This window comes from Mus pahari, chromosome 21 (assembly GCF_900095145.1).
Source record: "Mus pahari chromosome 21, PAHARI_EIJ_v1.1, whole genome shotgun sequence".
Taxonomy (NCBI): Eukaryota; Metazoa; Chordata; class Mammalia; order Rodentia; family Muridae; genus Mus; species Mus pahari.
In genome coordinates, this window is record NC_034610.1 from 23,400,576 (window position 1) to 23,414,750 (window position 14,175).

The following is a 14,175-nucleotide window of genomic DNA, read 5'->3' on the forward strand; positions in this document are numbered from 1 at the left end:
TGGAGGAAGTGTGTCACTGGGGGTAGGCTGTATGGCTCAGTGGTAAAGTGTTTGCCTAGCATGCACAGCGCCTGGGTTCAATCCCCAGCCCCCAAACAAAACAATAAAGAGGGAACCTCAGAGCTCTCTCTCCTCTCCCACTAAGGACCAGGGTAAGGAAGACCACAGATGAAGACTCTTGTCAATTCTGTTAATGGTTTTATGTAAAATGCAGGATAAAATAGTGCACTGAAAGCCCCATCCTTTAGGGTGTCCCAGCTCATGCTGACCATAGAGAAACAGCCTGAAGGGGGCAGCGGTGCCACACAGATGGGCAGAGAGTGAAGTATGGCTCACCCACCTTGTCGCAGCACTCCACGGCTTTGTTGTACTCGCGGAGCTTCAGGTAGCACATGGCCAGGTTCAGGAAGGCTGCGAGGAGGAACGACTCTGAGGCTTTGGACTCCTTCTCTGACAGGCCGTACTCCATCTCCAGCCAGGACACTATCTTCCTGTACTGAATCACGGCCTGCATGTACTTGCCTCCCTAGGAGAAAAAAGCCCCAAACAACTTGCATCCATCTGGAGAGGATGCAGGGAAGTGTGAGCGTGGCCTGCCTTGGCCGGGTGCTCGCATGGAATAGTTCTGCACGGCAGTCCCACTCTATCTCCTGTCCCTCCCTAGTCCCGCGAAGCTCTGCTGGCCACCACCGCATGCTGCTTCGGTGTTCTTTCAGCCTGGCAGCAGGAGGTTATACTGGGTGGAGCCAACATTCCTCCGTCTTTCCAAAGGATGGCGAGCTGCTTGGCTTATGGAAGAGGAGGTGATTTCTCTCTTATCTTTTGGCGTTCAGCACTGATAGTAAATATTGCAATATGGTAACTGGCAGTCCCCACACAGCAGGCCCATCTAAAGCAGATTGTGCAAATGCTCGGCTCTCAGTCACAGTGAAAGCAGCAGGCAGCAGGGCAGAGCTGCCATGCTGGGGCTTTACCCTGGTACCATGTGATATAAGAGTGGGTGGGTCAGAGTGCCCTGTGCTGACCACGGCCATTGGTAGCACACAGTGTATACAACCCTAAAGAGCAAGCTTACCATGTGAGAGACTGTCCTGCTCTTGTCTGGTCTAGCAGCCTCCTCTGCCGTACCAAGGCCTCATGCATACTAAGCAAGCACCATCCCTGCTTTATTTCCAGGCTGATGTTTTGATTTCACACAGAAAAGGCCTTGCTAAGTTGTCAAGTCTAGTGCCAAACTCAGTCTTCCTGCCTCAGCCCCCAGGCAGTGCTTCTCAACCTTCCAGGCTGTGACCCCTTAACACAGTTTTTCATAACCATAAAACTCCCAACCATAAAACAATTTTTGTTGCTACTTCATAACTGTAATTTTGCTACTGTTATGAATCATAACGTAGACACCTGATATCTGATATGTGACCCCTGTGTGGCGCTGTTTCAGAGTAACCAGACTCTAGACATGGTCCTGCTGACTAATGAGTTCTGAGAGTTGTAAACATTGAATGTTGTACATAGCACATGCCCTAAACAACAAACTGTGGGGTGGAGACAGCATGCTGACTGCTTGCTGTAGGTACAGCTGCACCAGTGGAATGGCAGCTTGTAACCACACGAATAAACCTGGAATATAGGTGACAGCTCTTTTCTGCACAGTAATTACAAGCATGAGTACAGAGGACCCTTCCTGTACAAGGGCAGCTAGACCTGACTGCACTCAGGAGAGGGAGCCATGACACTGCAGAGCTCTCCCTACAACACTCCAGCTCTCAAGCACAATCAGCCAGCCACAGCCACACTTCCTGCCCAAGGAGCACTAGGGGGCGCAAGATGCCTGCACACAGCAGAGCATCCTTAGCCTTCCCTTGTGTGGTGACAGTGCTACCAGTGCCTGACGGTGACTTTCAGAACCGGATGAGGACAGTGCTGTCTGTGTCTCCGCATGAGTGTTCAGAGGTTGAAAGGAAGTTTCAACATCAGTCTAAATACCACATTCAGTCCCTCTCTGCCCACAGCTGAAACTGGCCTGGCAGGTGAATAGATCGTGCAGATGTTATGGGACACAGAACTGTAGTCCAGCCTGTCCCTGCAGTCACCCACACTCTGCACAATACACATGGCACACATCACGTCAGATACCCTGGGAAGATGACGCTGGTCAGAGCAGTACAGTCTAAAGAAAGGCTCCTTAAACTTTGAAGGAGGAAGGGACAGCGGACAGAAGGCAGTCCTCCCACCTCTGAAGCCGACAGCCTGACTAACGGGGTTGGGGGTGGAGGGGTGGGGCGGTGGCATGTTCCTCACCTAGAATGAGGAAGGCGCCTCCAGGAAGTGCTTGGTGGGACAAAATGTTCAGAGACATTCTGGGGTAAGTCTTAGGTCAATGATTTTGAACCTTTCATTAATTTTTTCCCCCAACAGACTGATGCTTTGAAAGATCCTGTCTATCAAATTACATGTTAAAAATAATGTGTTCCATATGTGTGACTGGTGGTCCAGATTGGTCATTTTAGGAAGCTTTGAAACATGTTGAAATATACCTATCACCCCTGAGAGGCTCCTTGCTACACAGGTGAGTGGCCTCAATGTCATGAAAGGGACAGCTCCATTTCCAGATCCCTGCTCAGGGCTCCTATCACCATCTGCTTGGCTGCTCATGAGTCATACTTTAGTTTATAACTTTGTTACAAATACACACTACTTCTGCCAGTGTTCCTTTTGAGGTGACTATGGCCCCACAGTTCTGCAGTTGTCCCACATGGTGTTCTCGTTCCAACCCCCTATGGTAATGCGGTAGATGTGACAGCATTTCTCAGTACAGAGGCTCATGAAGAGTAGCCCCAGGCCTCTGCTTTATAGTGCTATAAAAAAACCAAACAACAAACAAAAACCCCAACAATTGTGTTTAAAGACCGCTGGTAAAGGAAAGAAAAGCAAAGAACACTTGGGTTCCCTCCAAGCCTTTTTGTTTAGTGAGGCAGGGCCTCACTGTGCTGTCCCAGCTGTTTGGAGTTGGCTCTGCAGGCCAGGCTGGCCTCAAACTCACATACATACACTTGCCTCCAGAGCCCTGGGCTTAAAGGTGTGCCAACAAAGCTGACTTCTGGCTTGGGACTCCACACTACAAGGCAGAGACAGGTGTCAGCCACTTGTACAGCGTCACCTGGCCCAGCAGAAGACTGCCTGCTCTGAACACACATCAAGAAGCCCTTTCCTTGATGTGGGGACAGCAGGAATTTGGAAGTGGGCTGGCAAGCAATGGGCACAGCACTCTGAAATTTCACGTAATGAGTGTGGGTGTCAGCCCTGGGGATAAAGCACTGGTTCCTGGGGCCTGAGGACAGGGCTCTGGAGACGCAGTAATTCCCCGGGGCAGGTGTAAGCGCCATCGGATCACTGTGGCTACCACAGGCCCAGTGCTTTCTCCTCATCAGGTTCTTGGGAAGGCCCAGCCTGTCATCCCTGGATGCTATACCATCCATGCTGCTCTGCAGGGCCTTTTTGGTACCCAGCCAGTACCATTAATAGCATCTTTATCTTGTTGCTCAGTTAACAGTGGTATACGTAGTGATATATTTCTTGATAAAACTTTAAATATTAAACATTTATTTATTTATTTATTTTAGTTTTTCGAGACAGGGTTTAAACATTTATTTTGAGGATATCTGCTGTGAAAGTTGCTGTCTTAATTTAAAGAGATGCCGGGCGTGGTGGCACACTCCTTTAATCCCAGCACTTGGGAGGCAGAGGCAGGCAGATTTCTGAGTTCGAGGCCAGCCTGGTCTACAGAGTGAGTTCCAAGACAGCCAGGGCTACACAGAGAAACCCTGTCTCGAAAAACCAAAAATAAATAAATAAATAAATAAATAAATAATTTAAAGAGATAAAATGTTTTAAAACATTTTTAAGATTTGTTTTTATTTTTTGTTTACTTACTTTATGTATGAGTACTCTACACTTGTGCACGTGCATGTCAGAAGAGAGCATTGGATCCCTATGAGCCACCATGTAGGTGCTGGGAATTTAACTCAGAACCTCTGGAAAGGCAGCCAATGCTCTTAACTGCTGAGCCATCTCTCCAGCCTGAAAACATTTTTTTTCAATTGAAAATTATAATTAAAACAATCAGGAGGAGCCTTGCCTTCATTGTAGTTACATAAAAACAGACACAGCACAGTAACCTGAGAGAGATCGTCCAAAGGGATCCGAAGAGTCTGCAAGTTCTTTCCTGTCTCTCGTCAGGGGAGAAGCAGGGTGGAGCCCGGCCCTGTGAGCTCTGACCTGTGACACATACACTCGAGCGAGCCAGGTCTGGTCCACCTCGCCTGCTCCTGAGGAAGCTCCACCTGCTCACAGCACACACAGCACACAGAAGAGGCCCCCCGCACACGGACTCACTCTGTTCACGAATCCTCCTACAGAGCACAGCAGGCCTGTAAGAACTGAGGGTGTGTCTCAGCACAGGGTGTTGACGGATACTGGGGATGTGTCCCCACATGGAAAAGACTTACAGAGACTCACACACCTTGAAGTACACAGTTCCCTTCTCTTTCACGATGGCAGCCTGCGCCAGCTTCTCTTTGGTGTCCATCTCCCAGGATTCTTTGGCCTGTGTAGAGATTTGTGGCATCAGTTAGCTGAGGAGAGGAGGCAATGCAGCAGCTCATGCCTGGGGAAAAACAGCAATGATCTCTACGGGACCCCAGCAACCGTGGGCTGCTGCTGGGCCACCGGCAGGCCAATGCACTAGTGCTCCACTAAAAGCACGTGCCGCGGCAAGCTGTGGTCTGACCCGTGTTGTCCAAGGAACACAAGCACGGAGCACTCTCACTGACTGCACTTTTAGGGTGACAAAGCAAGCCTCCCTCCCTCGAGCTCCCTCACTATGGGCTGCTGTCCTGTGAGCAGGCAGTTTCTATCAGGCTCGCGGTCCAGCTTGGAAGTGAGATTACTACTTATGGTTCAGGGCAAGCTGCACGTGCATGGAACACTTCTAAAATCCCAGGTCAGGCAGCTGTCTCTGCACGCACACAACCAGATGCAGTATGGCCTCTAACAGGATCAGTTTGCAGGTGTGGACCTGGGGAAATTTTCTTTTCTTTTTTTCCAGACAGCACTGCATGTATCTCAGGCAAGCCTCCATGTACTACATAGCTGAGACTGACTTCTGACCCTCCCAAGTGACAGGATTAGACGGCAGGCATGTCACATCATCACAAAGCACGGAGAAGGGTAGAGGCTCCACTAAGGAAAGGGCAGGGAAACTCGAGGCCTTGATAGTCCAATGTCACGTCATCACAAAGCACGGAGAAGGGTAGAGGCTCCACTATGGAAAGGGCAGGGAAACTCGAGGCCTCGATAGTCCAGCGTGGACAGAACATGGGGTCATTTCAGAAGAATAAAACCGTAATAAGAAGGGCAGTCCCTGATGGGAGACACGGCTGAGGATGACAGCTTACTCAGCTTATGGGGACACTGTCTATCTGCCCAGTGCAGTACAGTTGGGAGCCTGCAGAGATAGCCCTGAGTTGGAGGCTGTCCGAGGATATCCATCAGCTTGAAAGCCATAGCAAGTCCCCTCTCCTGTTCTCGGCAAGTATGAGAGACGGCCTGGGTAGCAGGCTGTTTCTTGTTCCTGGTCGCAGCTGCGGGTCCCGAGGCTGAGACACTGGGATCATAACCTGGAGCCCCAACGGAGGCCTCTTTGTAACTCCTGTGGACTGTGCAATTTCTTCAGCACTGAAAGGCTGCACCCCCCCCAGCTCCCCTAAGGAGCTGCTTGGCAATACGTGAACTGTTTTGTCCTCAACTCAGGAAAAAAAGTACAAAAAGAACAGGCCTAGGGACAGGGACAAGTCTTGGAGCCTACCCAAAAGTTAAAAGAAAGAAAGGCACACACAGTGAAAATAAGAACCCCAGCTTCTCCCCTGTACCAACTGTGTCATGTCCGCTTCCCATGCTCTGAGCAGAAGTGTGGGGACAGGAGTCATGGAGGAAGAAAAGCAAGCACAGAAATAAACGGTATTCAGCCAAGCCATCTAACGCAGTCACAGGGACAGGGTGAGAAGATCCCACCACCACTTTAGAGAAGTTGGGTTGGCTCACCTTCTCGAAGCTCTTAAGGGTGACCTCGTACATAAGCTCAGCATTGGGATCAATGCCAAACTTCGGCTTCCCTGCTTCTCCAAAGCCGTATCTGAAACGGAGAGTAAAAGCACACGACTTAGGAGGGCTGGTGCATTTCTTTGGTGTTCTGAGGCGTGGAATCCCTGCTGTAGTTTCCTGAGCCCTGCTACATCGTGTGCTCTCTTAGCGCATGCTCTCTTAGCGCATGCTCTCTTAGTGCATGTGCTCAGTTTCTGTACTCCCTGGGACAGTGTGCTTAGCTGCTGTTCAATAGCAATGCCTGGGTTTAGACTTTATTCTGTTTGGTTACAAGAACTTTTTCCTTTAAGCTTTATGAGCAGAAAGGACAGAAGAGTCCATTACTATAATTATTATAGTAGTAAAAACTACTATAAGTCCATTTGAACACTTTTAACATTTTTGCTATTTTATTACAATTGTTTTTATTGTTCTGTTAGTTTCATACTTGTATAGAGCATTCCTCATTCCTCATTTTACCCCAGCTCCCTCAACACTCCCTTCCCCACATGTCCATGTGTACTCAAAATAAGCTTCCACTTGAAGGCAGGGTCACCTTCCACGAGTACTACCTCCCATCAGAAACCCGAGGGGGCGGTACATTAGCAAAGACAACAGCTCTCATGGTACTGAAGTCTCCTGGCACTAAAGATCTTCAAAGGCACACGCGCATGGGAGTACACACCTTTGATCCCAGCACTTGGGAGACAGAGGCAGATGGATGGATCTCTGTGAGTTCAAGACCAGCCTGATCCACTAAGTGAGTCCAGGACAGCTAGGGCCTGTTACACAGAGAAATACTGTCTCAAAAAAACAAAAACACCCGGGCGTGGTGGTGCACGCCTTTAATCCCAGCACTTGGGAGGCAGAGGCAGGCGGATTTCTAAGTTCTAGGCCTGCCTGGTCTACAAAGTGAGTTCCAGGACAGCCAGGGCTATACAGAGAAACCCCCGTCTCGAAAAAAACCAAAACCAACCAACCAACCAACCAAACAACAACAAAAAGATCTTAAAATGCACACTGACAACCAGATGACAACAAGTAATCAAGCCCAGCCCCTCACTCCGAGGATATACACTTATACTGCTTAAGACGCGGTAAATACCCTTTAGTGAGAGAGAGAGAGAGAGAGAGAGAGAGAGAGAGAGAGAGNTACTGCTTAAGACGCGGTAAATACCCTTTAGTGATATATATATAGAGAGAGAGAGAGAGAGAGAGAGAGAGAGAGAGAGAGAGAGCAAGCCCAGACCAAATAAAACCCAAGGCTATGGAAGGGTCAGGGCCTTGCCATGTAGGCCAGGCTGTCCTTGAACTTGTGGCACACCTCTTGCTACAGCCTCTTGGGCACTGGTTCCCTGGAGAGCGCCCCTTCAGACCCCTGCTCTTGTAAACTTGTTCTGATCTTAAGCAAATGAAGTGCCTTTGGGAAGCATGAGTCTGCTAGAACAGAATCCCCATGGAGCTCTGTCGGTCATAGCTTCAGTGTTTCCCAGCATCTAGAACAATGCCTCAAACCAGGAAAGGTGGCACACACGTGTATTCCCAGCACTTGGGAGGCAGACAGGCAGATTTCTGTGAGTTCCAGGATAGCCAAGGCTACATACAAATAGAGAGAAACTGTCTCAAAAACCAAAAGGAAAAGAAAAGTAGCTTAACTGTCAGCATGATGGCAGGGGTTTACTCGAGCACTGTGCCTATCTGCTGTGAGCCAGACAAGCGGGGAACTAGGAAATGGCAAAAAGGCTCCGTCAGCTGGAGCTTCGGGCCATGGCTGGAAGGTGTCAAAACGGGGTTAAGCCTGTAACACCCTGCTCTGGCCTTCTCTGGGGCCAAGGGAGTGGGAGAGAATGCACAGCACGCTGCAGACACTGCTTCTCCTATTTGTACTTGCCAGGAAAGTCCGCTGACATGCTCACCTCTACTATTACACAAGAAAAGGCGCAGCTGGAGCAGAGGTACACAGAGCTGGGGAAGAACTGGGTGTGGCAGCCTTAACGCCGTGCAGAGGGCATCACCCGCAAAGGAACAGAGTAAAGGGAGCAGCGCCCATTGGCAATATTGGAAATGGAGCCAGGTTTTCTCCCTGGAGTGTGTGTGTGAGAGAGAGTGTGTGTGTGTATGTATATGTGTGTGTGTGTGTTGCCTGTGGTAAACAAGGACTGTCCGTCCCTTCACTGCAAAGGAGGCATACAGATGGGTACTTCTCAAGTCTGTTGCTGAGAGCATGCTATCATTGGCAGTCTTTGCCAGGGAGGAAAGAATGTGACAGATGAACTGGCATCACTTTGGAACCATGTCACTTACCTGGATTGATTTTTAACCCTTCTTTGTCAGAGGAACATTAAGAAATGCCTAGAGTTGCTACTGGATGGCAAGTAGGAGTAAGACATATTACTGCACACCTTTTGGGACAAGAACAACCCTCTTCTGCCATCATTGGGATCCACCACAAAACATCCATAGCACTGAGGACATGAAAACCTGTCTAAAAGAAACTTACGGGCTGGAGACATGGCTCAGCAGTTAAGAGCACTGACTGCTTTTCCAGAGGTCCCGAGTTCAATTCCCAGCAACCACACGGTGGCTCACAGCCATCAGAAATGGAAGTCTAGAGTCAAGGCCTCTGAACAGCAGCTGTCTTGGAGGGCAGATACACTAAGGGCGTGGAGGGTCAGCTAGCTCTGCAGAACACAGCATCGTGAATGTCCTCGCCAGCTGCTTCTTACAGATGAGAAAGCTGAGGCCAAAGACGTGTGCTTTCTGAGAGGTCATACAGAGGCAGGGCCATGTTCAGACCTCCCTGTCCTGAGATAACTAAGGCTGACACACACAGTTCCTGACACACACTGACCACTCTCAACAGCCTGTGGTTTGTCTGGGACTGTTACAAAACAGGTATAAAGAAAAAGGAAGGAAAAAGTTAGTTATCTATACTTAGCCTAAATAGAAATCAGTCACAAAATTTAATTATCTATTTGAGGAGAATAGCAAATTTTTAAAAATTGAGAAAAAAATCCGAGGGTGCAATGTCTCAAATAGGGTACATTCTTGCCACAATATTTTAAAGAACACTACCAAGAAAAGATCGTGTTCCAGTGAGAGAGAAACTTGAATGCTTTATTAGTTTCTTATGAAAACGTCCTGCCAAGGAGTCTACGGATGTCAAGGGAGAAGTGGGGGTGAGGTTGGGGACGGGTAGAAGGGAAATGCAGAAGACACTGAGTACAAATTCCATCTGCATTTGATAGCAACCCAGACTCGGTGGACTCTGACTAGGACAAGCCAATCTGCTTAGGGATGTTCTACCTACATGTGCAGTGTGATGCACGCACATGGAGACAGTATAGAGAGCATTGCATAGCATGTATTGGCAGAACTCCATGTACCAGCAAACACCCTGGAGATGTACTAACACATGCACTCACACCCCCCACCCCTAATGAGGGGAGGAACCCCTTTATACACAACATAGGAGAACTTGACGTTCTTTTTATGCCTGAAAAGATTTGAAAAATACCATTTGTTCCAGAGATTTCTATTTTCTTGTGGTCTAAGGGGAAAATGAATGAAAGTCATTGCTAAGGCAGTAACAGCTAATGGGCAGGGTGGGGCGGTGTGCTAAGTGATCTGCCTCATTACTCCATGTGGGCCTCTGCAACTTTGCAAGGCTTGGGGGAGTTAGGTGACTTGCCCAGGTGCCACTACTGGTAGGCTGCAGAGAGTCGTTCAGCCAGGAACTGTACACCTGCAGAGAACTAGCTGCACTAATAAACAGAGGCAGTTTGATTCACTCGGCTGTTAAATTTGGTAAGTCTGCTCTCCAAAGCATCTACCGGCAAGGTTAAGACGTAAAGATCTAGGCTATGTGTTTCTGGATGCTCCGACTTTACAGAGCCATCTTTAAAGAAGTGAACCATGAGACCATGCCTGAGATACCTGAGGGTAGAGCTTCTATAATTTTGGAATGGTGGATTAAGCATAATCAGAGAACTTTAATCCCAGCACTTGGGAGCCAGAAGGAGGTGGATCTCTGTGAGTTCAAGGCCAGCTTGGTCTACATACTGAGTTTTAGGGCAGTCTGGGTTACATAGTAAGAACACATCTCAAAAACAAACAAACAATAGATTAGGGACTATAGGTTATGAAGAATCTACTCTGTAAGGGGGGGGGGGAAGCTCTTTCAATAAAAACGAAATAGCTTCACTGGAGAGTGAATTACAGCAAAACCCCTCCAAAGCAAGGGACAGGACAAAAGCACTGTGTTCCCTTCAGTGAGGGCAGCCCACAGTCTGTCCTAGCAGTGGTGACACGCAGATGCGCTTGCATGCAGGCGGCACTCCTGCATCCTCAGGGGCCCATTTCTCAAGATAGAAGAGATGAATTTATGGTATAATTTTAGATCTAAAAATAATAGGAAGCATGTTTTCACAGGAGACTGTCATGCCGGATGGTTCTAAGCTTGGCAGTGCTAATGGCTATCCTTATGACGGGAAAAAGTTAGGCAAAAATGAGTCATCTCCGCTGCCTTTAGATCAGGAAGAACAAGCTGGCTCTTTCTTCCTTCAGGGACTCCATAGAAGAATGTGGCATGGATTCAAGTGGTAGTAAATCATGCACTACTACAGTTCCCCAAACCCTCCTGCTGAATTCAGAGAAAAGAGCAGGAGAGTCAGAGCGAGTCAATCTTTGCTGATGTGGCATCCTAGCAGTTGACCATATCAAAACCAAGGCTACACCGAGAGTCCTAATCTGAGACATGCTTCAGCTGAGCCAACTCACTCGCAAGCTTCTAAGGTGGTTCGAGGCCCCAAGTTTCAGACTAACTGTCACCCAACTCAATACAATGGCTTCCCTGCACCAACAAAGCGCTGAGAGAGTGAGAACGAGAGTGAGTAAGCAGTCCTTGGTCTTCAGACAGCTGTACTGCACTGAAACGGGCGCTCACGTCTTACCGTGGTCCAAGATATAGAATACACTGTTCTTCTCTCTGCATCTTCACCAGGGCTTTGTCAATCCCAATCGGAATGTCGTGGTCTTCTCCTTCCCCAACAATGAACACCACGTCTCGGCAATCAAACATCCTTCCACCACAGCAGCCTTCCAGGTGGACTGAGGGTGAGGACACAGGACAGTCACAAGCCACCCCTCAGCACTGCCTGCCAAGTGACTGGCCCACAGTGCAGTAACACTACTTCCCTTGAAGTTCATAAGACATACAGTGTCTTCTGGAAGCTTTGCCCACCTAGCCTGAAAGTTTAAGAACAAAAGTATTTTTTCCATTTTAAGTTAAATGTATACTTATTTTCTTATCTGTGACACAGGGTCAAGATACACTGGCTCATTTAAACACACCATTAGGAGAATGCCACATATCTAGTATTGAATACATACACTGGCTTAACCATCTGTAACAGTATTTTGGTTTGAGATGCTTGGGCAAAAGTACATAAACAAGAAATAAACTTAGGATTCCATGCTAGCTCTCCAATACTGGATACATGTTAGATGAAGGTCATGTGCTCTTTCTTTCTTTCTTTTTTTTTTTTGTTTTTTTTTGTTTTTTGTTTTTTCGAGACAGGGTTTCTCTGTATAGCTCTGGCTGTCCTGGAACTCACTCTGTAGACCAGGCTGGCCTCGAACTCAGAAATCCGCCTGCCNTCCTGGAACTCACTCTGTAGACCAGGCTGGCCTCGAACTCAGAAATCCGCCTGCCTCTGCCTCCCGAGTGCTGGGATTAAAGGTGTGTGCCACCACGTCCGGCTCATGTGCTCTTTCTACATAGCAGCTCAGGCTGGCCTGAAACTCATCCTGCCCCTGTATTCCAAGCGCATTAGTACTATAGGCATTGTACTACATCTTGCTCCAATTCTCTTGTGTGGTCATGAAGACTCCAGGGACTTGGGCAATAAGGCCATCACTCAAGCACCGAGTGACCCCCAGCTCAACTACTTTTAATACTAATGCTACGTGACTTTCCAACTAGGTCTTTTACTCAGTAAGAAAAACGGACAGCTTGTGAGACAGTTCAATAGGCACCATGCTCTCTCTTTGACAAGAAAAGTGTTTCTACCTCAAATCTAGTAATTTCCTAAAATATTTCTTGACAAGGCTGCTCAACTTATTTTGGGTCAGTAATTTGCCTTAGTCGAGAAACCACCCTCTCTTAAACATTAGTTCCATGTCCTATGGCTACTATCATCATCTAAGCAATCCAATTACAACTTACCCCACTTTTACTACCTGTTCTCAACAGTCTGTTAAAAGCCCTCAAAGTCTATGACTCTGTTTCATCCTGGAACCTAGCTTCAAAGCTAATTCTGCATTAATTAACCATCTGATCAGATCACTATTAGTCTAGACCTGAGAAATGAGAGAAAATTTGGAAGATAAGCAGCTGTAAGCTATACATCAGGACCTCAGAGTCACACTAAAGCTAGGACAGACACCATCTTGGCTGCTCTTACTGCTGTCAGGCCAAATCCTATGTCAGTTCCTACAAGACAAAGGCAGCAGCAGACTAGCTCTCAGCTGTCGCCTACTGCCTCGTTTTATAGCCATACTCATTTATACTTCTATATATTACATTCACTTTTGGAATGTTCTAGATAAAACAGCCAACTTACAGGACCCCCGTCCCCTTTAGTGCATACACAACATGGGAAAACAAAAAACAAAACCAAGGCAGGGCTGCCGTACAGCACAGAGGCATCCAGCTGGGTAGCAGCAGATGCAGTCAACAGTCTCTTCTACTTTAAACACAGAATTAACCGGTCAACAGCCTCTTCTATTTTTAAGTGTGAGCATCAGAAGCTTGGGCACACCCTGAGGCGTATGGCATTCTCTGTGGAGAAGAGGTGGTGTCTAAGCTGAGCCTGACTCAGGCCTGTAGGCCCAGGTCTTCAGACGGCCATAACCTACCTAAGGATAAAAGGTAAAAGGGGAGCCAGGGAACGAGGTGTATCGTGGTGCTAGGGGACCTGCCTAACAAGTACAGAGCCTGAGGCTCAGTCCCAACAACCACAATAAATGAATATACATGGAAGAACCAATCAAACAAAACTATAAATTCATGTAACTACTGTTTTTAAATTTGTCCAAATAACTGACTTTAGACTAATGAATGGTGCTGTCCGAGAATACAGGGACCCCTACCAAGCCACGGAAGAACCTCTCTAGTGCTGAGGTTTATCAGTCTGGGCACTCCCAACTTAACAGACTTTTGAGGGAAGAGAATTGAGGTCTACTGTCACACCATCACCTTCCTCCCTACTGTGGAGTGCCTTTAGCTCGGAGGAAATTATAACTACATTTGTTGTGGCTTTTGGTTGGTCAAATCTGAATATGTTTTCAAAACAGGAAATCCAGAGACTTCTGCAAAGGATCCCCAATCAGTTTCCTCGACTGATTTGCAGAGTGGAATGTCTCACCTCTATGTGCAAGCTTATCTACCTAATATATAAAAGTGTAATTAAAAATCTTAAGTGAGGGGGGGCTGTTGCGGCAAATTTCTCTAACCCAAATATGCCAAACACACTCAATTAATATGAATACATGCTGTGTGCCTAGATTGGACAGATCTACAGCTATACTACCATCTTTTCCATCTAAGAGACCCCTTAGAACTTGCGTTTTCTCCAGACCTTGTGCTTCTGCTCTGCTTTTCTTCTTTCTCCTCCTCTGCATCCTCTCCCTCTTCCATTTTCTCCTCCTTCTCTTCTCACCTTCCTCTCCACCTTCCCTTTTACCTGCCCAATCATCAGCTCTCCTTTATTTTACAAATTAAGGTGGGAAGCAGGTTTACAGGAAATCACCTGAGTGCTGACTCATTCCTTGTTAGCAACCACTCACAGGAGAATGGAATTATCAAATATAATTAGCCCCTATCCACAACAGGGGGCTGGAGAGATGGCTCAGCAGTTAAGAGCAGTCAGTGCTTAACACTGTAGCTGTCTTCAGACACTCCAGAAGAAGGAGTCAGATCTTGTTACGGATGGTTGTGAGCCACCATGTGGTTGTTGGGATTTGAACTCCAGACCT

General features: G+C 47.6%; 1 protein-coding gene across 6 annotated transcripts in view; it reads right to left on the minus strand.

The window, feature by feature from the left end:
• Fkbp5 (FKBP prolyl isomerase 5) overlaps window positions 1-14,175 on the minus strand; it is a 113,328-nt gene that overhangs the window by 7,372 nt on the left and 91,781 nt on the right. For all 6 annotated transcript variants that reach the window (XM_029532932.1, XM_021220969.2, XM_029532934.1 and 3 more), the window contains 4 exons: window positions 11,091-11,247; window positions 6,100-6,190; window positions 4,520-4,603; window positions 341-526 (listed from right to left, as the gene is read on the minus strand). In XM_029532932.1, coding sequence (XP_029388792.1) covers window positions 341-526; window positions 4,520-4,603; window positions 6,100-6,190; window positions 11,091-11,247 — 518 coding nt within the window. The remainder of the gene's footprint in view (window positions 1-340; window positions 527-4,519; window positions 4,604-6,099; window positions 6,191-11,090; window positions 11,248-14,175) is intronic.